General features: G+C 35.4%; 2 protein-coding genes across 3 annotated transcripts in view; one reads left to right on the forward strand and one right to left on the reverse strand.

Annotated features, from left to right (window-relative positions):
• Positions 1–12,978, forward strand: part of PYROXD1 (pyridine nucleotide-disulphide oxidoreductase domain 1) — a 32,544-nt gene extending 19,566 nt beyond the window's left edge. The window contains 7 exon segments of the mRNA NM_001133727.1: positions 458–618; positions 1,324–1,424; positions 6,326–6,455; positions 7,303–7,415; positions 8,033–8,155; positions 10,613–10,750; positions 11,650–12,978. Of these exon segments, the coding sequence (NP_001127199.1) occupies positions 458–618; positions 1,324–1,424; positions 6,326–6,455; positions 7,303–7,415; positions 8,033–8,155; positions 10,613–10,750; positions 11,650–11,898 (1,015 nt within the window). The 3' untranslated portion in view covers positions 11,899–12,978.
• RECQL (RecQ like helicase) overlaps positions 12,051–23,056 on the reverse strand; it is a 32,372-nt gene continuing 21,366 nt past the window's right edge. Inside the window, exons 8-16 of one of the 2 annotated variants that reach the window (XM_024256046.2) lie at positions 20,596–20,762; positions 19,708–19,789; positions 18,474–18,622; positions 18,266–18,383; positions 17,620–17,758; positions 16,361–16,452; positions 14,244–14,463; positions 13,795–13,924; positions 12,051–13,187 (exon numbers count right to left, since the gene is read on the reverse strand). In XM_024256046.2, coding sequence (XP_024111814.2) covers positions 13,035–13,187; positions 13,795–13,924; positions 14,244–14,463; positions 16,361–16,452; positions 17,620–17,758; positions 18,266–18,383; positions 18,474–18,622; positions 19,708–19,789; positions 20,596–20,762 — 1,250 coding nt within the window. In that variant the 3' untranslated portion in view covers positions 12,051–13,034. 2 annotated transcript variants of the gene reach the window in all.

Genomic DNA, 23,056 nt, shown 5'->3' on the forward strand with positions numbered 1-23,056 from the left:
CCATAATGTGCTTTGAAGATATAAAAAGTTGTTACCAAATAAGTGACTGATTCTCAATATTATAGCTATGTACTATCCATCTGTTACTGATTACACTATAACCAGATTTTTTTTAAAGCATTGCTTACTCCTGGGGGCCATTCATATAATAAGTGTATTGTAGAAATTGAACATTTTCTAATGATGTACATTGTAATGAAATTTTACTTGATATTCAGTACATGTATTTGTCACTTAAAAGTTCTTTCTGTAAACTGCTTCAGATTCTTTTACTATTCAATTTTTAATTCTTAATATCTGTAAAGAACGTTAATATTCCTCTTTATAATCAGTCTTTCCCAGTTTGCCTTAAAAATGCATTCCCTACTTTTGCTTCAGGACATCATTATTTGCAAATGCAAAGATTTTTTACTTAGACTTTTGAAATCACTCTTAGTAACTTTAATATTGTTTTTAGGTATGAAATTGAAGGCTGTGAAGTGATTTGGGCCATTAAAGATAAAGCTATAGGGAATACTTTCTTCGATGCAGGAGCAGCTGAATTCTTGACTTCAAAGCTCATTGCTGAAAAATCAGAGGCTAAAATTGCACATAAAAGAACCAGATATACAACTGAAGGTAAGTGTAGCACCTAGCTCATTAATTCTCATACAAAACTTTTTTGAAACCATATAGAAAAGGGCTACAAGAAAATTTAATAAAATAAATTTTGGAAATAGTAATATGGATATTTATGTATCTTTACATGAAGTTTTCAGATTTTCTATTTTATATATATGTATGTATTTTATATATACACAATTAAAACAAGAAATTTAAAATAAATTGAATAACTCAGCCTATCTGCATCTTTGCAAACAGATACTACATTTGGGCAATACCTGAAGAAGTTTTGTAAAAAATGCAATGAGTTGAAAAACTAATACAAACTTCATATTTTTTTAAGTTTGATAGCTTTGAAAAACTTTTAGATTATAAAATTAAACAAGAGTTTTGTACATTTTGGAGGTGCTAAAAATAGACAAAATTATAAAAATTTGAAGGCTAATTTTCTTACCCTTCCAATTAACCTGTGTAACATCCAAAATGTAAGTTGAGTGTGTTTATACTCAACACACAATTGAAAGGTTATCCATTTTGTAACTCTACATCAGAAAAATATTAAAATAATGGCTAAAATGATTAATATAAGATAACATAGGTTAGTCATGCTGTAATGTATGTATATATATGAATCATTACATTGCCTAAATAAAAAACTTCAGAACACTAACATATTTCTCTACCTGGTAATTTTTATATTGTTTAATTTCATCTCTTTAGGAAGGAAAAAGGAAGCTAGAAGCAAATGTAAATCAGATAATGTAGGCAGTGCGTTGGGACCAGATTGGCATGAAGGCTTGAATCTTAAAGGAACAAAAGAGGTATCTTTTCATATACTAACTGGACATGTCTAAATGTAATTTTAAATTCTTGAACCATTTATTAAAGACTGGTTATAAATATATAGTCAACGAACTGCTAGGTCACTTTACTTAAAATCCATAGTGCTAGGAAAAGACTTCCAATGCAGTTGGTCCATTTGGCCACCAAAGAAAACTGAACGTCAAAGCATCTAAGACTGGATCTCAGCCTACGTTTTAACTCTTGAGGTGTGATACTGTGATATATATACAGTCATACCTTGGAGTATTGCAGGTTCAGTCCCAGACCATCACAGGAAATGATATACCACAATAAAGTGAGCCACACGAATTTTTCAGTTTCCCAGTGCATACAAAAGTTATGTTTATAACATATTGCAGTCTATTAAATGTGCATTAGCATTATGTCTAAAAAAACAATGCACATACCTTAATTTAAAGATACTTTATTGCTTAATATGCTAACAATCATCTGAGCCTTCAGCAAATCATAATCCTTTTTTGGTGGAAAGTTTTGCCTCAGTATTGGTGGCTGATGACTGATCAGGGTGGTGCTTGCTGAAGGTTTGGGTGGCTGTGGCAATTTCTTAAAATAACAAGTTTGCCCCATCAATTGACTCTTCCTCTCATGAAAGACTTCTCTGTAGCATATGAAGCTGTTTTATAGCATTTTGCCCAGAGTAGTTCTTTCAAAAGTCAATTCTCTCAAACTCTGCTACTGCTTTACCAACTAAGTATATATAATATTTTAAATCCTTTATCATTTCAACAATACTCGTAGCATCTTCACCAGAAGTAAACTCCATCTCAAATAACTACATTCTTTGCTCATCCATGAGAAACAACTCCTCATCTTTTCAAATTTTATCATGAGATTGCAGCAGTGTAGTCTCATCTTCAGGATTCACTTCTAATTATAGTTCTTTTGTTATTTCCATCACATCTGCCTTTCTCCATTGAAATCTGGAACACCTCAAAGTCATCCACGAAGACTGGAATAAACTTCTTTCAAGCTCTCGTTAATGTTGATATTTTGACTTCCTCCCTTGGATCATGAATGTTCTTAATAACATCTAGAATGGTGAATTCTTTCCAGAAGGTTTTCAATGTACTTTTCCCAGATCCATCAGATGCATCACTATCTGTGGCAGCTATAGCCTTATGAAATGCATTTCTTTAATAAGGCTTGAAAGTCAGAATTACTCCTGGATCATGGGCTGCAGAATGGATATTGTATTAGCAGGCATGAAAACAACATTCATCTCCTTGTGCATCTCTGTCAGAGTTCTTGGGTGACCAAATGCCTTGTCAATGAGTGTAATATTTTGAAAGGAATCTTTTTTTTTTTCTGAGCAGTAGGTCTCAACGGTGGGCTTCAAATATTCAGTAAACTATGTAAACAGATATGCTGTGTATTACTTCATTCTCACAGTACTATAAAGAAATACCTGAGAGTGGGTAATATTTATAAAGAAAAGAGGTTTAATTGGCTCATGGTCCCACGGGCTGTACAGGAAGCATGACTGGGGAGGCCTCAGGAAACTTTCAATCACAGGGGAAGGGGAATTATGCACATCTTACATGGCCAGAGCAAGAGGAAGAGAGAGAAGGGGGCTGGTGCCACACACCTTTAAACAACCAGATCTCATGAGAACTCTATCATGAAAGCAGCACTAAGGATGGTGCTAAACTATTAGAAACTGTCCCCATGATCCAGTCACCTCCCACCAGGCCATACCTCCAACATTGGGGATTACAATTTGATACGAGATTTGGGCGGAGAACCGGGCCCAAACCATATCATGCTGTCATCCAGGCTTTGTTGTTCCATTTATAGAGGACAGGCAGGGTAGATGTAGTATAGTTCTTAGGGCCCTAGAACTTTCACAATGGTAAATAAGCATTGGCTTCAACTTCAAGTCACCGGTTACATTATCCCCTAACAGGAGAGTCTGCCTGTCGTTTGAAGCCAGGCATTGACTTCTCCTCTATAGTTATGAAGGTCCTAGATGGCATCTTTTTCCACTAGAAGGCTGTTTCATGTACACTGAAAATCTGTTGTTTAGTGTAGCCACATTCATCAGTTATCAATTGTATTTTTTTGTTGTAGAGATGGCTTCTTTCCTTAAACCTCATGAACCAACCTCTACTAGCTTCAGCCTTTTCTTCTGCAGCTTCCTCACTTCTCTCAGCCTTTGCAGAATTGAGAACAGTTAGGGGCTTACTCTGGGTTAGGCTTTGGCCTAAGGGAATGTTGTGGCTGATTTGATCTTCTCTCCACACCACTAAAACTGTCTCTATATCAGCAAGAAGACTGTTTCACTTTCTCATCTTTCATGTGTTCCTTGGAATACCACTTTAGATTTACTTCAAGAATGTTTCCTTTGCATTCACAATTTGGCCAACTGTTCAGTGCAAGAGGCCTGGCTTTCCACGTGCCTTCCTAATAAGTCTAATAATCATTGCTAGCTTTTGATTTAAAGTGAGAGATGTGTGATCCTTCCTTTCACTTGAACACTTAGAGGCCACTACAGAGTAACTGATTGCCCTGGTTTCAATATTCTTGTGTCTCCGGGAATAAGGAGGCCCAAGGAGAGGGAGAGACATAGGACAACAGCTGGTTGATGGAGCAGTCAGAACACAGAACATTTATCGATTAAGTTCACTGTGTTAGATGGATGTGGTTCATGACACCCCAAGACAATTACAATAATACATCAAAGATTACTAATCACAGATCACCATAAAATCTAATAATGATGAAAACTGAAATATTACAAGAATTACCAAAATGTGACAGAGACACAAAGTGAGCACATGCTATTGGAAAAATGGCACTGATAAGACTTGCTTGATGTGGGGTTGTCACAAACCTTCAATTTGTAAAAAACACACTATCTGCAAAACAATAGTGAAGCACAATAAAATATTGTGCCTGCAGTTTTCTGGCACACAACTCCTAAAATTTTTGGCATCTCGGAAGTGATGTGTCCTTTTGTATGCTAGCGAGTTGACTGGTCAGCCCCTAGGTGGCTTCAGAATGGGGACTGCTCACAGGAAGGACCAAGGCATGATTAGAGTTTAGACTTTCCAACCTCCAGGAAGGGAAAGGGGTTGAAGGTTAAGCCAATCACTAGCAGCCAATGATTTAATCAGTCACCTACATAACACAGTTTCCATGAAAACCCAAAAGGACTGGGTTTGGAGAGCTTCCGGATAGCTGAACATGGGGAAGTTGCTAGAGGGTGGTCTATCTGGAGAGGGCATAGAAGCTTCATGCCCCTTCTTATATGCTTTGCCCCATGTATTTCTTCATCTGTTTCCTCGTGACATCCTTGATAATAAACCAGTAAATGTAAGTAAAGTGTTTCCCCAAATTCTGTGAGATATTCTAATAAATTAATTGAACCTAAGAAAGGGGCTCATGGGAGCCCCTCGATTTATGGTTGGTCAGTCAGACCAACTGGTAAAACACCCGGGGCTTGCAATTGGTATTGGAAGTGGAAGACCGTCTTGTGAGATTGATCCCTCAACATGTGGGACCTGATGCTATCTCCAGGTAGATAATAACATCAGAACTGAATTGAATTAGAGGACAGCCAGATGGTGTCCTGTGCAGAATTAATTGCTTGCTTAGTGTGTAGAAAACACCCCACACACATTTGGTCACAGAAGTATTCTGTGAGAGTATAGTAGGAGAAACTGAGTTTGTTTTTTCCTGTATCCTCAGATCAGGGATAGAGCTCTCTATACCCAGACTACAGTGAATACTCTTGTCCTATTTTAAATTAATCTTTTCTCAAAGGTCCCTTTAGATGCATGCAGTAAACTTATCAAAGTTATTAGATGGATTAGAAATACACACTTAATATCCTAATTGGATAAGGAGATGATTTGCTGTTCCTCATTTTGTTAGATATTTTGATTTTTTAATAGTTGTTAAAAGGCTGTGAAATCTAAATGCTCTAAGAAGCATGCATGCAGTCCTTCGTTACTTTGTGTGATTTCTTTAGAGCATTGGTTTTTGGCTTTCAGTAGGTAGGAGCGGGGCTGGCTACACGGTGTATCTAATTTTTGTAATGGAAATTATACAAAGTCTCTTCTTTCTGCACCTTCGGATCCTAATATTAATTATATTTTTAACCTGAGAACTTCAACAGTTTAATTCAATAAGCATTTATTGAGTATTTACTACCTACTTGGGACTTTATTAATGTTCAGTGTTACAACAATAAGTCAAGACAGATCTGACCTGAATAAATTTTTATAGTCCATAACTATTGTAATTTGTTAAATTTTTATTTATTTATTTATTTTTTAGACAGAGTCTCGCTCTGTCGCCCAGGCTGGAGTGCTGTAGTATGATCTTGGCTCACTGCAACCTCTGCCTCCCGGGTTCAAGCGATTCTCCTGCCTCACCCTCCCGTGTAGCTGGGACTACAGGCACACGCCACCAGGCCTGGCTAATTTTTTAATTTTGGTAGAGACAGGGTTTCACCATATTGGCCAGGCTGGTCTCGAACTCCTGACCTCTGGTGATCCACCCACACCTCGGCCTCCCAGACTGCTGGGATTACAGGCATAAGCCACTGCGCCCAGCAACTACTGTAATTTTTAAAAAATACACTTGTAATTATCAATGAGGCCTAGGCTAAAAAGCATTCCCTCGATGCTATCTGCTAATGCAGCTACCAAATCTCTTAAGTTACTGAATGAATTTTTGTTCGCTCCTTTCATGTGCATAGAGAGACTTATTTTAGGGCACCCAGTGTGTTTTCATTAATAGTATAAGAATTATGTTTTCTATATGTTTCTACAAGTATACGTTTTTTCTTCATCATTAGTAACCCAGGTCATTCTTTCTGCAAGTATTATGCTAACCAGTATTTTCTTAATTTTAGTTTTCTCATAAGATTCACCTTGAAACTATGTGTGAAGTAAAGAAAATCTACCTTCAGGATGAGTTTAGAATTTTGAAGAAAAAGTCCTTCTCTTTTCCGAGAGACCATAAGTCAGTTACAACTGATACAGGCAAGTAGTGAAATAAGAAAAAATATATATAACCACTTAATTGTAAGGAAAACAATTTAATCCTGCTGTGTTATATTAAAAATAACTTCCTATTTCCATATAAAATTTAAACATGAAAAGTAAAAATAAAACCATAATTTAATAACATTAACTTCATTTCACTATCTGTTGTTTTCTAGTAAATTAAATCGTATAAAGCATTACATCTTACATAGAGCTCATAGTGTTTTGACCAGCAATCAGAATATATTATAAATCAAAATAAAACAAAAACCTAGAGCTCTTAAAGGTGACATGATTTCACCCAAATCAGATTGAAAATGTATATTTTTGGGACTAAGATGCAGCTCTCCTAACTCCAATTCCACAACTCCTCTGAGAATTATCATGATTTGAAGAAATACACTCGGTTAACTAGCATATGAAATATTCTAGTGTTCTGAATTCTTTGAATTTTTCCATAGGAAAGGGGAATTTGAATATGAGTAATGAGGGAAAACACCTAGTTGAACTAAACACTTAAGTAGAGTGTAAAGTATTATGAAAGATTTTTAGAGAAATAATTTAGAAATAATTTAAATTTACTTTGTCAAAATTTGTGTGTCCAAATTTGAAGGAAAAACATTTAAAATGCCATGGTTTTAAAATTATACCCAAACAAGATGCTGCTAATTGCATTAAAATTGCTTTAGCAAATATGCCTCATAATAATTACTAAGGAATGTGTTACAAAGTTATCTCTTGCCTTTCTTTTTCTTTCCTTCTTTGTTTCTAGTCGTTGTAGTCACATACACTGCTGTGGTGACGGTTCCATTTGCAAATAAAGTCTTTTTTTTTTTTCTTAAAGAGATGTGGCCTGTCTATGTGGAATTGACCAATGAAAAGATATATGGCTGTGATTTCATTGTCAGTGCTACAGGAGTTACACCAAACGTAGAACCTTTTCTCCATGGTAACAGTGTAAGGTGAAATTTTTTTGTCCAGCTGTGAATATATTTGAAGTATTTTTGTGAAGATCTCTAGTTCTCAAACATGAATAATTATTATTTTTAGTATACAACTGTAACTTAACATGGTTGAAAACAGTTTAGTTAAAACCTTGTCTTGATTTACAGTATTTTTTACTGCTTAAAATCCTTACATGGTTACATCCTGGCATAAGCGGCATCAGTAATGGTTTATAATGTTTATTTATCTAAATGTTGGTAAGAGACCGACACCTCCCATGACTTCTCAAAAGTGATTCTTTTAGAGAAACCATCTTGTATTTTTTGCTTTTCAGCACTTGAAGCTTACAAAAAAAAAAAAAAAAAAGAATATTCTTGTAGTTATGGATAGGGTAGTCACATAGTTATTGGATACTTTTCATGTTGAAATTCTAACAATTTTATGGATCAGTCTTAGTTGGAATTTGATACATGGAAATTCAGCTTAGGTGTCTGAACTTTGCTGCTATTTTTCATTTTCTCATTAAAGATGAGCCTGGCAAAGTGTAACAATTTGTTCTTTTACTTTAGAATGGAAAAAGTCATGTTTCATTTTTCTTAACACTTACACTTATGAGGAACATTGTTTAGTTTGAACTAGGAGAAGATGGTGGCCTGAAAGTGGATGATCATATGCACACATCCCTTCCTGATGTCTATGCTGCTGGTGACATCTGTACTACAGCCTGGCAGCTGAGCCCAGTCTGGCAGCAGGTAAGCTAGCATATTTGGTCATATGTTTTTATCAGAGATGCTGTCTGAAAATAAAGCGGTTGTTACCAACAAATCCAACTTCTGGTTTTCCAACTTTTCTGCTTAAGTAGGAAGCTAGCACAGAGTTGTTATATATATTTAAAAAAAAAAAAAAACTAGAATATTTCCCTGTTTGGTAAGTTATCATTATAATGGTAGACTGAGATATCTTTTAATTTAAAAGAAATTATGGGCTATTCCTTTGTTTTTCATTCTTACCTGCTTATCAGCAGTGTCCAGGAGAACTTTCTGTGATGATGGAAATGTTTAATTCTTCACCATCCAGTCAGGTAGCCAGCAGTGTCACGTGAGCACTTGAAATGTGGTTAATGTGACTGAGGAACTGAATTTTTATTTTTACTTACTTTTCATTAACTTTAAATAGCTATACGTGGCTATGATGTTGGACAGCACAACTTTAGATTAAAAAAACGACTAAGATTGTGAGTTATATAGATAAAGCATTCTATTCCTGAATGATCCTATTCTGTCCCTGTGGTAATTATTACTAAAAAATGTTCCGGGCGTGGTGGCTCACGCCTGTAATCCCAGCACTTTGGGAGGGTGAGGCAGGTGGATCATGTGAGGTCATAAGTTCAAGACCAGCCTGAAGATGATGAAACCCCGTCTCTACTAAAAATACAAAAAATTAGCTGAGTATGGTGGTGTGCGCCTGTAATCCCAGCTACTCAGGAGGCTGAGGCAGGAGAATCGCTTGAACCTGGGAGGCAGAGGTTGCAGTGAGCTGAGATCACGCCACTGCACTCCAGCCTGGCCAACAAGAGCAAAACTCCGTCTCAAAAAAAAAAAAAGTTCCTGTAGTGAACACCTTTCCTGAGCCTTAACAAGTCCCAACTGGATCTAGACTTTTTCCCACCCTCACAGCTTTACCTACCTCCTCCTAACGGTGGAACAAAAATACTAGACGAAAATAGACAGTGACAGAGGTGTGCAGAGGCTGGTAGAGACCTATGTAGATGTTTGAGAACCAGGCAGCATTTATCTTTGTTGAAGACCAGCTCCACAGTTAGGGACGTTATTCATTCAGATTATGCAGTGTGAAGTAGGGGAAGAGCTAGAAGTATTTCAAGAGGGGCAGCACTGCCATTTTGTGTTCTTACGGATAGTAGAGACATCAATAAGAGTGGTTCCAGCCTTTTTGTTTCTAACCTGCCTCATTCTATGTCATTTCTGTGGCAAGACTATCACAAATTCTTAGAGTTGGAGTTTGTGGGGGTTTTTTTTTTAACATTTTTAATTCTCTAGGATAAATTATATCTTAATGTGTTATAATCTGAAAGAGGGGAAAAAATCCGAAAATAAACAGATGGCCTTGTTTTGAGTGTACCTTATAGACCCCATTTCTTGGCTTACGCAAGCAGTAGGGATACTAATTTATGCAGTTCAAGATGCAAATTTTCAGGCCACTTCTATTGGCTGTTCTCTAGTTGTTAGTGTGCTCAGTTTATTCTGACCCCCAGCCATAAACTGCCTTTCACTTCATCAAATCTGTAATACCTTGTTTACAGAGGAGATTGAAAAAAAAAAATCCATCACTTCTGCTAGAAATGCTTAAAACTCATGTCTATGATTGTGATATTATTTCTGCAAACAAAAGACAGCATTAAGTACATATGCACATACAGTGAGGTAGAAGGAAACCAAGGGCTTATTATACGCTAACCTATTTAATTCTCTCGATAGTTACGGAGTAGGTAGTGTTATGTTTATGTTTCAGGTAAATGAACTGAGGCTCAGAAAAGTTAGATACATATGTAGATCTGTTGATACTAAAATCCACTGTGACTTCCAAGGTCAGTGTTCTTTCATACCAGGGAGTCTCAAAACTTTGTAGAAATAAAAATACAATAGAGGATAAATTAATACTGTCATATAAAACAATTTAAATGACTTCCCAGAATCAGTTGCTGAAATATTTATGTTGTCTTGGGGTGAGGCACCAAGAGTCTGTCTGACCAGTGAGGTTAACAGCACGGCAGACCTTAACTAGTGCATAAAAATGAAGTTTGCTGGAAAACAGAACAAATTCTTCAGTGATAATTTGACATCTCTATTAATGGTGATGACAAATTTTTGAAGAAGGGACTGGTTAATGAAAACATTTTTCTCCACCTGGTGTAGCTTAATATAGTTTCATAATATTTAATAGAAATGCTACTAAAACAGGTATGATCGGTATCATCTTTTAATTTTAGAGGCAGTCATTTAGATAGAATTAACAAATACCAAAAATCAGTCTGATTAGTTGTCCATTGGCGACTGCTTCTGTGGCAGAGAAGACAGAAAGACTGTCAAACATTGAACTCCTTTAAGTGAATTTACAAGGTTAAGATGATAACATTTTTCAAATAATGATCATGAAAAATGACATTGTGTAACATTTTTTCATCATTTCAGATGAGGCTGTGGACCCAGGCTAGACAGATGGGATGGTATGCAGCAAAGTGCATGGCTGCAGCGAGTTCAGGAGACTCTATTGACATGGATTTCAGCTTTGAACTGTTTGCTCATGTGACAAAATTTTTTAACTATAAGGTAAGATAGTTAAGCATATTAATGCCTTCTCTGCTTGTTAGTCTTACGATAGATCGATTTTCTTGCTTGAACAAAAATGTGCATAGTTTTAATCATCTTACCAAAAAAATGACATTTTTCATTTCTTACAAGCCAATACCTGGTATTATTGCTAGTCTTAATCCCTAATCTTCTGATAATTATTATCCACCTTACCACTATTCTATTTTAGTTAAGAGGGAAAAAATTTCTCTCCAGATCTGTTCCCAGTTGGTGCATTTTTAACTTTTACTTGTGATTCACCCTTTCTTTGTGAGGGGGGCTAACAGCTATTGTACTCAAAAATAAACCAAGTGCTTTCCTGTATGTATTATCTTATTCAGTCCTCTTTACATTACCCTGACGAAGGTTGTTTTGGGTTTTTGTTTTTTTTTTAACCCCCCCTTAATTTACAGAGAAGGAGAAACATATTCAAAAGGCTCAGGGATATTAAGTAACTTGTCCATGAAAGCTCTAATTCAGTTCCTTGCCAAATCTTTAAACCACGACTCCACGTAGTTTAATGTATCCACATCCTACATATTTATATATTCACTATATAGTTTTAATGTTCATATAGATTGGTAGAATCACCTACCTATATTCACTAGGTATTTTTAGTGTTAAAATATGAAACATTAATATTTGACTATATTCACCAGAATTTTTTAATGTCAGTGTAGATTGTGTGGTAGTGTCATCTGTAGAATTAACGCATGCTGTTCAAACATCCTCTTTGGGACTCTCCCCAATAACATTTTTAGTTATAAAATTTTGTGGCATAATTTTTCTGCTGGCTATTCTAACATGACACAAAATAACTACCCATTACATTTTCTTTTTGATACTCATGACAATAACCTTTTTATCTCTAAATATAGGTTGTACTGCTGGGAAAATACAATGCACAGGGCTTAGGTTCAGATCATGAATTAATGCTGAGATGTACCAAAGGACAAGAATATGTCAAAGTCGTCATGCAAAATGGACGAATGATGGGAGCTGTCTTAATTGGTGAAACTGATTTAGAAGAAACATTTGAAAACCTAATCTTAAACCAAATGAATCTTTCATCATATGGAGAAGATCTGCTAGATCCAAATATTGATATAGAAGATTATTTTGACTAAAAATGGAATTTCTTCAAGAATCATATAAAGTTCCAAATGATACCAGCAAAATCACAAGTCAATAAAATGAATGACTGTATTGAGTTAATGATGACCACATTGAAAATTACAGAAGTGATAATGATATTAGTGGAAAAGTATAAAAACATAAATTCTAAGTTTGAAATCAGTTCAAAGTTTATTTATAGATATGATAGATATATCTTTCCAATACAACACTGACCGCTTAGATAAAAATCAAGTTATTTATTTCTATGTTTTAAACATAAATATGTTTACTTGTGATTTAGCTTTGGAGCAAATTTAGCTAAGTTACCTACTTAGCCAAATGTACTCTAGTAAACTAGAACCATTCTTTGTGAAATGTCAAAATATGGCTGTGGTTTCAGGAACTTTAAAATCGGTTTTATTTTACTTTAAATAGAGATGTAGCAATATCTCGTTTGCTAATATTTATATTGATGACTTATTCCTTTTTTGTTGAATTGTACTTCTGGTTTTATACCCTGAAATCATCTACAAGCTTGTCCAACTCTAGCACATGGGCCTAATGCAGCCCAGGACAGCTTTGAATGCAGCCCAACACAAATTTGTAAACTTTCTTAAAACATGAGATTTCTTGCGAATTTTTTTTTTTTTTTTAAGCTCATCAGCTATCATCAGTGTTAGCATATTTTATGTGTGGCCCAAGACAGTACTTCCAATGTGGCTCAGGGAAGCCAAAAGATTGGACATCCCTGATCTACATATTTAACTTAAAGTATCACTCAGTGAGCCTCTGTCAGTATAATATTGCTTTCAAAAAGATAGTTATGTCAAAAGAAAAAATATAGCTAAGCATATAAAGGCATAAAAAACTTAAGACAATTATATGAACTTATTCTCAAATATTTTACATTTAAAGCATTTTACATAAAAAATTTTCCCTTGTTTTATACTGGAAAATTATATAATTCATGATCTCTAATTTTCAAATGTTCTCAAAAGTTTAGATCTTCAGAGATAAGCTCTGAAAATATAGATCCATACATATAAAATATCAATGAAATTGTTTTAAAAACTATTGTCTAACTACAAAAATAATGGCATATACATGCATAAACCATCTTTAATTAGAAAATTTAGTAACATTCATTTCAGGCATCATCGATTTTTCTTTTCTTAGCCCCTGTATTCTTAGAACCAGATTGCTGAAGCATGTTTGCAGCCTTCTTCTGGAAGTTGCCTGAATTTTTTTCCTCCATCTTTTTATCACCTTGTTCAGAATGACAAGTTTGAGATGATTCAACCTACAAAAAAAAAATAAAGCAAGCACCTTGGTAAAAATCCAGCTATTCAGTTTTCTCATGAGATTAAAAATTTCAAAATATTCTTTCTGTATCAGTTGGCTTTTTAAGTATACAGGGATCTAGTTTTTTATCTACAAATTTCTATTCAAATATGAGCTCTATTTTGAATAAAAGGGGCTACATTGTGAGAGAAGTTCTAAAGACCTCAGATGTCCTTAGACACAATGGTACTTGACATGCTTTTGCAGACCTGATAGTATTTGGTTTACAACAGTAGTTTTTAACCACTGGAACAGCAGAAACAGACTTCTCAACTATTAGTAATCATAACCAAATAAGAGCAGGGTGCATAACAAAATTAGATATTAAAATGGAGTCCTCCCATTCCAAGAAATTGGAAACCCCTAGTTTATGTTAAAAGGCCAGTCTAAATTCTTTCACTTATATCTTTACAGAAAACTATGTTTTCTCTCTTCCATACCCAGAAATCTAATTAGAAAACTGACTTTTCTCATGTTCAACTGGACCTAGGGGAATATGACAGAAAAGCATCCCATAGGCTTTAATATACTTTTTAAAATAGATAAAACTGAAAATAGCCAGTTACCCTGAAAGAATTCTGCGTGGACTTTGTCACTTGCATAGTAATAGCATGTGCCTCATTGTTCAGAAGATTAGCTTTAGGTCCTATTTTCAAATACGAAATGGTAGCATAAGCTGTAAAACTGTAGTCTTCTCTGCAGAAAATAAAGGCCAACAATAAGAAAGCTTTTAAAGGAATCACAGAAAACAAACTTATCAAAGAAATAACTATAAGTGCAATAATTTTTAACACATTGACTTGAAATAATAAAACAAGAATGCAAATAAAGCCTTTAAAGAAAATATTTTCAGTACGTTTTTTGATTTATAGTGATTAAAGTTTGAGTGTTTTAGGTAAATTACTTTCTATAGCATTTAAAAGTTCACACAAAATAACTGCAAAACCGTTTATTCTGTTGCAATTAAAAAAAAAAAAAGACAACCTGAAAGGAAAATGAATGGGTTTGTACATACTTAAGATACTGCTGTATTAGAAAGTGTGCAATAATCTTCTCTAGGTCTTCACGAGGAAGTGTGGGAGCCACAACACCTGCTACTCTCAGTTTTGCTGCACCCTTTCCCATCCAAGAATCAATCAGTTTCAATGGAGTGAGTTTTTCATTCAGTTCCTCTGCCTGCTTCAGGATCTTGATTAGATCTCTGCAGTACTCTGTTATATTCTTTCTTTCAAATGCTGTAATAAAACAAATATGATAGCAGGTAATTGGGATTCAGAAATGAGGGCAAGGATAGGCTATCTTAAGTAGTTAAACTGGTTTAAAGCTGGTTATCGATGTGAGCCACCCTAAACATTGATTTTTAAGTGTATTCTGAATTAAGACTAGGCTATTCCTCAAGTAGCTGTCACTAGACCAAGTTATGGTCTCTGTAAACATTGTGGGGTTTACAGTGATATTTAAAAAAAAAAAAAAATTGGTTATCAGAAGCCCTGCCATATACTCTGGAAATCAGAAAGTGTCTGCCAGACATGATTATTAAGTTACTAAGAGGTATGCTTTATAGGAGACCCTGTGTGTTCTAGTATAGGCTCCTGTAAACTCTGATTTAGTAACAACAATGTCCTCAACTGATACCCCAATTATTGAGACCAGTACTCTGATTTATATATAACACTTGTTATTTTATAAGATAGTCTAATAAACTCATAAATTTCTCTGTCTGCAAAGTTAAAAATATAGTGGCTTCCACCTAACAAGGCATCAGAACTCAGTAAGGTCTTACCATGAGGTACTGGCTAGTCCAGATCTTGAAATACAACACACAGATGAGAAAAAGTTAAAATACAGTGCCAAAATGATGCAGGCAAATCCCCAAATTGGGACTCACCCCAGGAGGGTTCCCAGTTTCATGCAAGAGAATCTGAGAGCAAGCCAGCAGAGTAAAGTGAAAGCAAAGCAAGTTTATTAGCAATAGAGTATAGGAAAATGGCAGCTCCATAGACAGAGCAGGGCTACCCCAAAGGCAGAGTGGCACTGTAGATTGCTCACTAGTAATATTTATAGCTACTCCTTAGTTATATGCTAAATAAGGGGCAGATTATTCATGAATCTTCTAGAAAAGGTTAGGGAGTTCCTAGAACCATGTAACTTTCGGGCATTGTCATGGCATTTGTAAACTGTCATGGTGCTAGTGGGAGTGTCTTACAGCATGCAAATACATTATATTTTCTAGTTCTAACTGGTTTGGGCCAGTTTCTTTGCTACATCTCGTTTTGACCAGATCCTGTTTTGATCAGCAGGGTTGTGACCAATTCTCAGAAAACAAGTCCTGCTGATCTACATTTAAAAGAATTTTAAGTAAATCTCCTATGACTAATTAGCCATTAATTGGATCAAAAATGATTCTCTATCAACTCTATTTTGCACTAAATTTTCTTCTCAATTAGTGACTATAAAGTATTAGAGATTATCACATGGTTACCCTTTTCTTATAGAATAGCATTTCTATTCAGAAAAATTCAAATGTCTTCCTTCATTTATTAAAAATTTCACATCCTCAGTATAGCAATATAAAATGTGTGCATACACATAAGACTTTTCCTTTTATTCACCTTTGTTTCAAAACTTCATGTTGATAGTTTTAATTCTAGAAAATCTGATTCACACTTTAATCTTTTAAATCCATTTGGAAGTCTAACACTTCTCTCATGTCCCAGCTGTATATACAGTTTTGTGCCACATAATATTTTGGTCGGTGATGGACCACGTACATGCCAGTGGTCCCAAGAGATTATAATGCCATATTTTTTTTTTTTTGAGACGGAGTCTCGCTGTCGCCCAGGTTATAATACCATATTTTTACTGTACTTTATGTTTAGATACACAAATACTTAACCATGTGTTACAGTTGCCTGCAGTATGCAGTACAGTAACATGCTGTACAGACTGGTAGCCTAGGATCAATAGTCTATACCATATAACCTAGGAGACTATACCATCTAGGTTTATGTAAGTACACTTTGATGTTTGCACAATGACAAAATCACCTAGTGATGCATTTCTCAGAACGTATCTCTGTCACTAGGCATTGTGACTGTATTAGCCTAAAGGTTTACAAAACAACAAACTCACCACTGTCTTTACAGCAGTTATCGCACATTTTGTTACATGCTTCTGAGTTCCATACTTCATCAAAATGTTGAGCCATCAACAAACGACGACATCTGCAAACACATTTAAAGATACAGATTATTAAAGGATATAATAAAGTTTTAAGAATCTCTATTTCAGCTTACACAGTTATATACTGTATTAGCTTCCTATAACTGCCATAATATTACCGTAAACTTAGTGGCTTTAAACGCAAATTTATTACATTTCTGTGGTTTAGATTTAGAAGTGTACTATGGGTTTCACTGGATCAAAATCAGAATCTCCCTATTTTAAGGTCAGCTAGTGAACAGTCTTAATTCCATGTGCAATGCTACTTTCCTTTTGCCATGTGAGGTAACATACAGGTTAGGAATTAGGACATGAGTATCTTTGGGGGGTCATTGTGCCCCCGACATAGTATTTTTTTCCCCACATATTCTTAATAAACACTGTTTAAAAAATTGTCTGAGTTCCATTTTTAATTCAATGTTTTACAACTATTAGGAGAATATTCTTGACAGTAAAATAATTTCTTATATTTTAAAGTAGCAATATTTGAGTCGAAACCTTAAAATATGCTTCATGAGAATCTACTGGGCTTTTAAAGACATTTTCATTTTCTCATTTCTTTTAACTAGATTATCGTAGTACCTGTTGGAAAGAAAGAACATTTCTATCATTGTCTGGCTGCTATTTACCACCTCGACATTTCTGAGCACTTCTTATGTGATAGGCAGTAAGAGCACAAACATAACTATGACAGAAAGCTTTCAGGAAGCTATATAGTCTAACTAAAGCCACCCTAAATAGATTTAAACTTACTTCTTAAGGAGAAACTTGGTATTTCATTGACACATGAGCTGGCAAGATGGCACATGTTACTGAGCTTGACTCTCAAAATGCCTATCTTAACCATAGACCTTTTCAAAATTATTAAAGCATGTAACTGTACACCAGTGCCAGAGAAAAAAAAAAAGCCTTCAACTTGCTATCAATGTGTCTCAAAAACCTTCAATTAAAAAAGTAGTTTTGGAGGATTATCTCAAAGATAGGGCATCTTTTCTTGAATTAAGGCAGATCATACAGGTTGATGTACTGGTTCCTACCCTCCAACATCTGCTTTTATGGATCTGCACTTTGGTGTTACACCAATGTATTTAGTAAGAACTTAAAAATGATGTCATATACTTTCATATTTGCTTTAATTGATAAAAGTTACAAAAAGGTATGTGGCTTACTTGCTTATGTTTTGACAGTATGATACCATCTCATAAAGCTTCTGCTGTCCCACATTTTCCATCACCACCATTGAACTTATTCTGAATATATCTCCAAAGCCATAGTACAAAATACAGTCTGCTTTCATGTCATCTCGACCTGTGGTGTGAGAAACCTTGAGATTGCAGAAACCTTGAGATTGCAGAATTACATTTAAAAATTCAAAATATGCAAAAATGACATATGGTAAAATTAGCAGGCAATGTTTTATACTACATCTAGAAATTTTAGAGATGTGGAAGTTAATTTGTAATGGGTACCCTGAAATTAAAAAAAACTCTAAAGAGACATCAGTAATCAGCTCTACTAAGTTAAAAATTGTGTCTATAATCCAGTTAAGTTACAGATTTGAAATCACTAATTAAAAATTCAGGAGGCAAAGATGAACATCAAATTATCTTAACACACATAAAAAGAAACAATTCAGATAACAACAGAACATAAGTAAAAATTTCTCCATATGCAAGTAAGTGTCAAACTGCTAAAAATACATTGTTTTAAAAATACTATCCAATAAAGATAAAATATACAGACTTACCAACATTTATAATGTGTTTCTGGGAAAAGCTTTCTAAAAATTTACTTCTGGATTTGAGTCCTACATACCTGCACGTCCACTCTCTTGGTAATAATTTTCCATGGATTTACTCATTGAATGATGGATAACAAACCTCACATCTGGCTTATCAATTCCCATACCAAACGCAACAGTTGCCACTACTACCTGAAATATTTTAACATTTTATCAGTTAATTAAATCAAGTTTACATATTTTAAAGGCAAATTAGGCTTCTATGGAAGATATATACCTAACCTGAATTTCATTGGCTGACCATTTTCTGTGAACTGTGGTCTTATCTTCTGGCTCCAAATTGGCATGGTAAGCACCTGCATGAATTCCCAGATTCCGTAAACTAACCGTAACTTGTTCAGAGTCTTTCTGAGAAAAACAATATATGATTCCTGCAGTAAAATATGTGCATTTGTTAAGATAGATATGGTATATTCCTGGAAGATAATTTTCAACACACACATTCGGGACATTGATTAATACAATGCACAGAAGGAAAAAAAGAATTAGGAAAAATTTTAAGGCCTTGTGCATATACTGACATTTTGGTATAATTCCAGGATTTGAGCACCAGCTTGCTTTAAAGCAGAAATGAGCCTGAGCCATCAGTTTTCGTTCCCGTTATCGCTTTTCTCTCTTTAACTTTATCTCCCACTACACAGTATTTCTCAAACTGATGTCTGTAAGATGCTAACAAATGTGCTATGAATGCAGTGTTCTCCAGATTAATTTTGGGTTAATTTAGATTAATTTGCATGCAAATTAATTTGGAGAACATTGCATTCAACAAAGTTAAACGGGTGTCTCTCTTTATTTTCAGGGATGGTCAGAGCTTCTAGTTTGCTGATACACCCTGTGGATGTCCAGACAGAATAAATACCTGCAACCTTTCTCAAATTTATTTGACCCTAGAACTCCTTTTACCCAGGACTACCTCCTGAAAATCTGTAGAACAGTTTAAAATGCTACTTTACACAAATTCTTTGCTTCAGTAACATTTGCTTAGTCACTAAACCCAGAAAACCAGCTATATATACTCACAACTCCATCTGTGCTTAATCTATTCAGTATGTACTACTGGATTTATTTATTGCTTTAATGTGTCCTTTACTATAAGGGAGTATATTTTCTATCCCTTTAGAGTATCAGTTGCTTAATCCACTATTTTGTACACAGTGGATATGTACTAAATATGTGTTGTTGATAATAACATTAAGTCATCAAGTCTATTCTAAAGCAAGTGTAAATAAACAAAAATAAATCAGGCAATTTGATGACTCATAATCTGTGGCATAAGCAAATGTCACACCCAATTTCTAAGATCAAGTGAATTAATTTTATCACATATTTTCAAGTATCTTCTGCTATACATTAATTTTTTTGGTGTTATTCAGTTATCAGTATAATTATCAATATGATATGAAGTCACTTTTTGAAAGTTATCTCTGTCTCCAAAGTTGGTTTGTTTTTACATTACCTGATTGCCCTTTGTATCTCCCATTAATGAGCTTTACAATATCCTCAATAAAATCTTCAGTGTTTGAGGGCTTCTGCCGCACCTAGGAAAAACTTAACTTATTAAGAAGTAAATGAATGCGTACCATCCAAGTGGCTGTCTACTTACAACTTTCAGGATGCAGTTCTTTCATGACCATAGTGTTTTTTTTCTATTACTCTTTCACTTACTCATAGGATTCAACCCATCTGACTCATCTGTTCCTCCTCCCAGACTCTTCTTGATCTTTATTTTTTTAATTTACCAGAGAAGAGCAAGCACATGAGCAGTGAATAACTTGTAAGGATGAAGACTTTTTTATTTTGTGATGCTACTTTTATAAAAACAAACCGTAACATAAATAACTTTAATGAAAACTCAGAAAAATATTAAATCTATTCTTAAAAGGGTTTAGAAAGAAAGAAAAGACAGCTGTTAGGTTATTTTATTTTCAAGCTTATCAAATAAAATCCAAACAGAATTGGCACATCTTTAATGGTATATTAATACTTCTATTACTTAGTAATTAATTTGAACAGAGATGTTATTAGGGTCCTTAGTATCACTCCATCCTTTCTCCCCATCTTTACACAAAAAAGAACATACAGAAATTTAACAAAGATATATGACTTACTCATATATTTTATAAAAAGTATCACCTAGCAAGTGTCTTCCGTTTAATCTAACAAAGGATTATGTAGCAAAAGGTACATGAATGAAGCCCTAATTACAGAATCTACTTATAATTACCTCCTAATGTTAAAAATTTTTGTAAGTACTTAACTGCTGCTCATGTAAATAAACATAATAAAAAGGTAGATCCCCTCTGCGTAATTCTTCACAAAAGTAATTGACATAAAAATTACATACCTCATAATATAGATTTGGCCTATTAAAAGAAGCTGTAAAAGTAAAACACTTTTCAATGCACAAAATTTTCTGAGCATCCGTCAAAACGTGATTTGTTGCAGTTGCAGTGAGCCCAATTAGTGATGCGTTAGGGAACTGCCGCTTTAAGATACCAAGTGCCTTATAATCTGAAAAAAACAAACAAAGTGGCCCTTTTTCTATCCTTTAAGAGTTAGAGTAAATTATATCTTTTAACATTATGCAGATAATCGATGACTACAGTGATTTTGTTTCCACAGCCATCTATAGCAGTAAATTTGCAGTTCTGTGTTAGCCTCTTTGATGGGCAGGCTTTATTACATTTATTTCAGACATTATTCTTGGTCACGGTGGACTCAAGAGACAGTGGGTATAGCCACAGTGTTTTAATTTATTACAACTAACAAGAGATAAAACAGGCCATCAGTCAAACCCCTGCTACCACCTAGTGTCATCAGACCAAAAAAAGCTTGGTAAGGGTGGCACTGCTTTGTATATAACCTATTTATCGGAAACCATTCTAGGCTCAAACTTGTTATATGCATCTAAATCACTAGATAAATTGTCCTTAATCTCCCTTAAGTACTTAAACTATTTGGAGGAAAGTGAAAAACATGTGGTAGAAATTGCTTACATGCTAAGTAGAGGACTACTATGAAAACACAGAGGACAGAGCAGCTGCTTGGGAAGTGAAGATTTCAAGGAGATAATACTTGAGTTGTGTCTTAAGAGAATGAGCAGAAGTTCACTAGGAAGAGACGAACATCACGCAGAGGAAACAGCATATACACTGCAAATACACTGCCATGAAATTAGTATGTTCAGATAACAGCAAGCAGTTCACTGGGGCTAAGTCACAGAGTCTTGTGGTGGATGGATTTACTGTCCAATCCATTAAGCTATGAATTACGTTTCCCAGAATCTCTTTCCTGTTCCAAGTTAAAGCTGACCCAAAACAGGGACTTGTGCAAGATTCGGTGGCAGAAGTGAACCAGCTAACATCACTCCTTCAAGGTCTTTACATGCCGAGAGGATGATGGACAGATGCAGAAGTGCTCAGCCAGTTCTAGGTCATCCTAGTTCTTTTCCATTCCTCATTCAGCTGTTCCTCCCAACTGCAGGTCTTGCCAATCAACAGCAGACCCACAGAGGTGATAGCTACTCACAGGAAGTAGCTCACCAGAGACCTTTCCACGAACTTCCCTTTAGGGGTCCCCTTTGCCACTGTACATGCCAGCTGCAGATTTCCCTACAAGCTCCGCCTTGTCCTCCTGCACCAGTGCTTAGGTATCAATCTGTTACTTTTTCTCTAATCCTCCAACTCCCCTCTTCAGACCTTCACTTCCCCAGTTCCTCCCACAGTTGTTCAAGATCTACTTCCTACAGTAAAACCGTTACCCCATAAAGTTCATCGTGACTCTGCTTCCCTGCCTGAGCCCTGACTGACACTGTTATGTACGAGGCAGGTTTAAGAAAAGCTATGAACAATTCAGCCAGTTATTCTAAGCTGAGACTGTATCCTACAGGAAATGAGGAGTCATCATGTAATTTTTTTTTTTTTTTTGAAATGGAGTCTCACTCTGTCACCCAGGCTGGAGTGCAGTGACACGATCTCGGCTCACTGCAACCTCCGTCTCCCGGGTTCATGAGATTCTCCTGCCTTAGCCTTTCGAGTAGCTGGAATTACAGGCATACACCACCACACCTGGCTAATGTTTATATTTTTAGTAGAGACGTGGTTTCACCATGTTGGCCAGGCTGGTCTTGAATTCTTGACCTCAGGTGATCTGCCCGCCTCGGCCTCCCAGAGTGCTGGGATTACAGGCATGAGCCATCGCACTCAGCCCATCATGTAATTTTTAAAGACCTATGCTTCATAAATCATCTTTTGGTGATAGTGCAAAATATAGACTGGAATAGACAAAACACTAAAGGAAAACCAGTTAAAAGTTGGCAGTAACAGACCAGAAAATAAATAATACAGAATATAAAATGAGACATGACATTAAGGACAAATCACAAAGAGTAGAGACATACATGAACCTACAGGTCCTAGTGACTACTGGGATATGGAGGTAGCAGGGAGGAGGGAGAGAGTGCTAGATTTACCCATTCATCAATAGATAAATGTTGAACACCTTTTTAATTGTGTGCCAAGCATTTCCCTAGGCACTGAAGATAGAGTGATGAACAAGACAAAAATGCTATGCAAATGTGTCTATAATTCAAGCAAAGAAACAAGACAATACAAAGAGTAAACCAATAAATATGCCATTAGAGAGTGGTAAGTGCTCATAATGATAAGCCCAGTATAGCTGGGGCTTAAGAAGAGAGGAAGAGTAGGAAATCAGGTAGACAGATGGGGGCAGTCACATATTACCCTATGGGCCTCAGTTAAGAAGGCTGGGTTTTATTCTAAGTACACAGTAGCTACGGGGTAGTT

This window comes from Pongo abelii, chromosome 10 (assembly GCF_028885655.2).
Source record: "Pongo abelii isolate AG06213 chromosome 10, NHGRI_mPonAbe1-v2.0_pri, whole genome shotgun sequence".
NCBI classification, from domain to species: Eukaryota; Metazoa; Chordata; class Mammalia; order Primates; family Hominidae; genus Pongo; species Pongo abelii.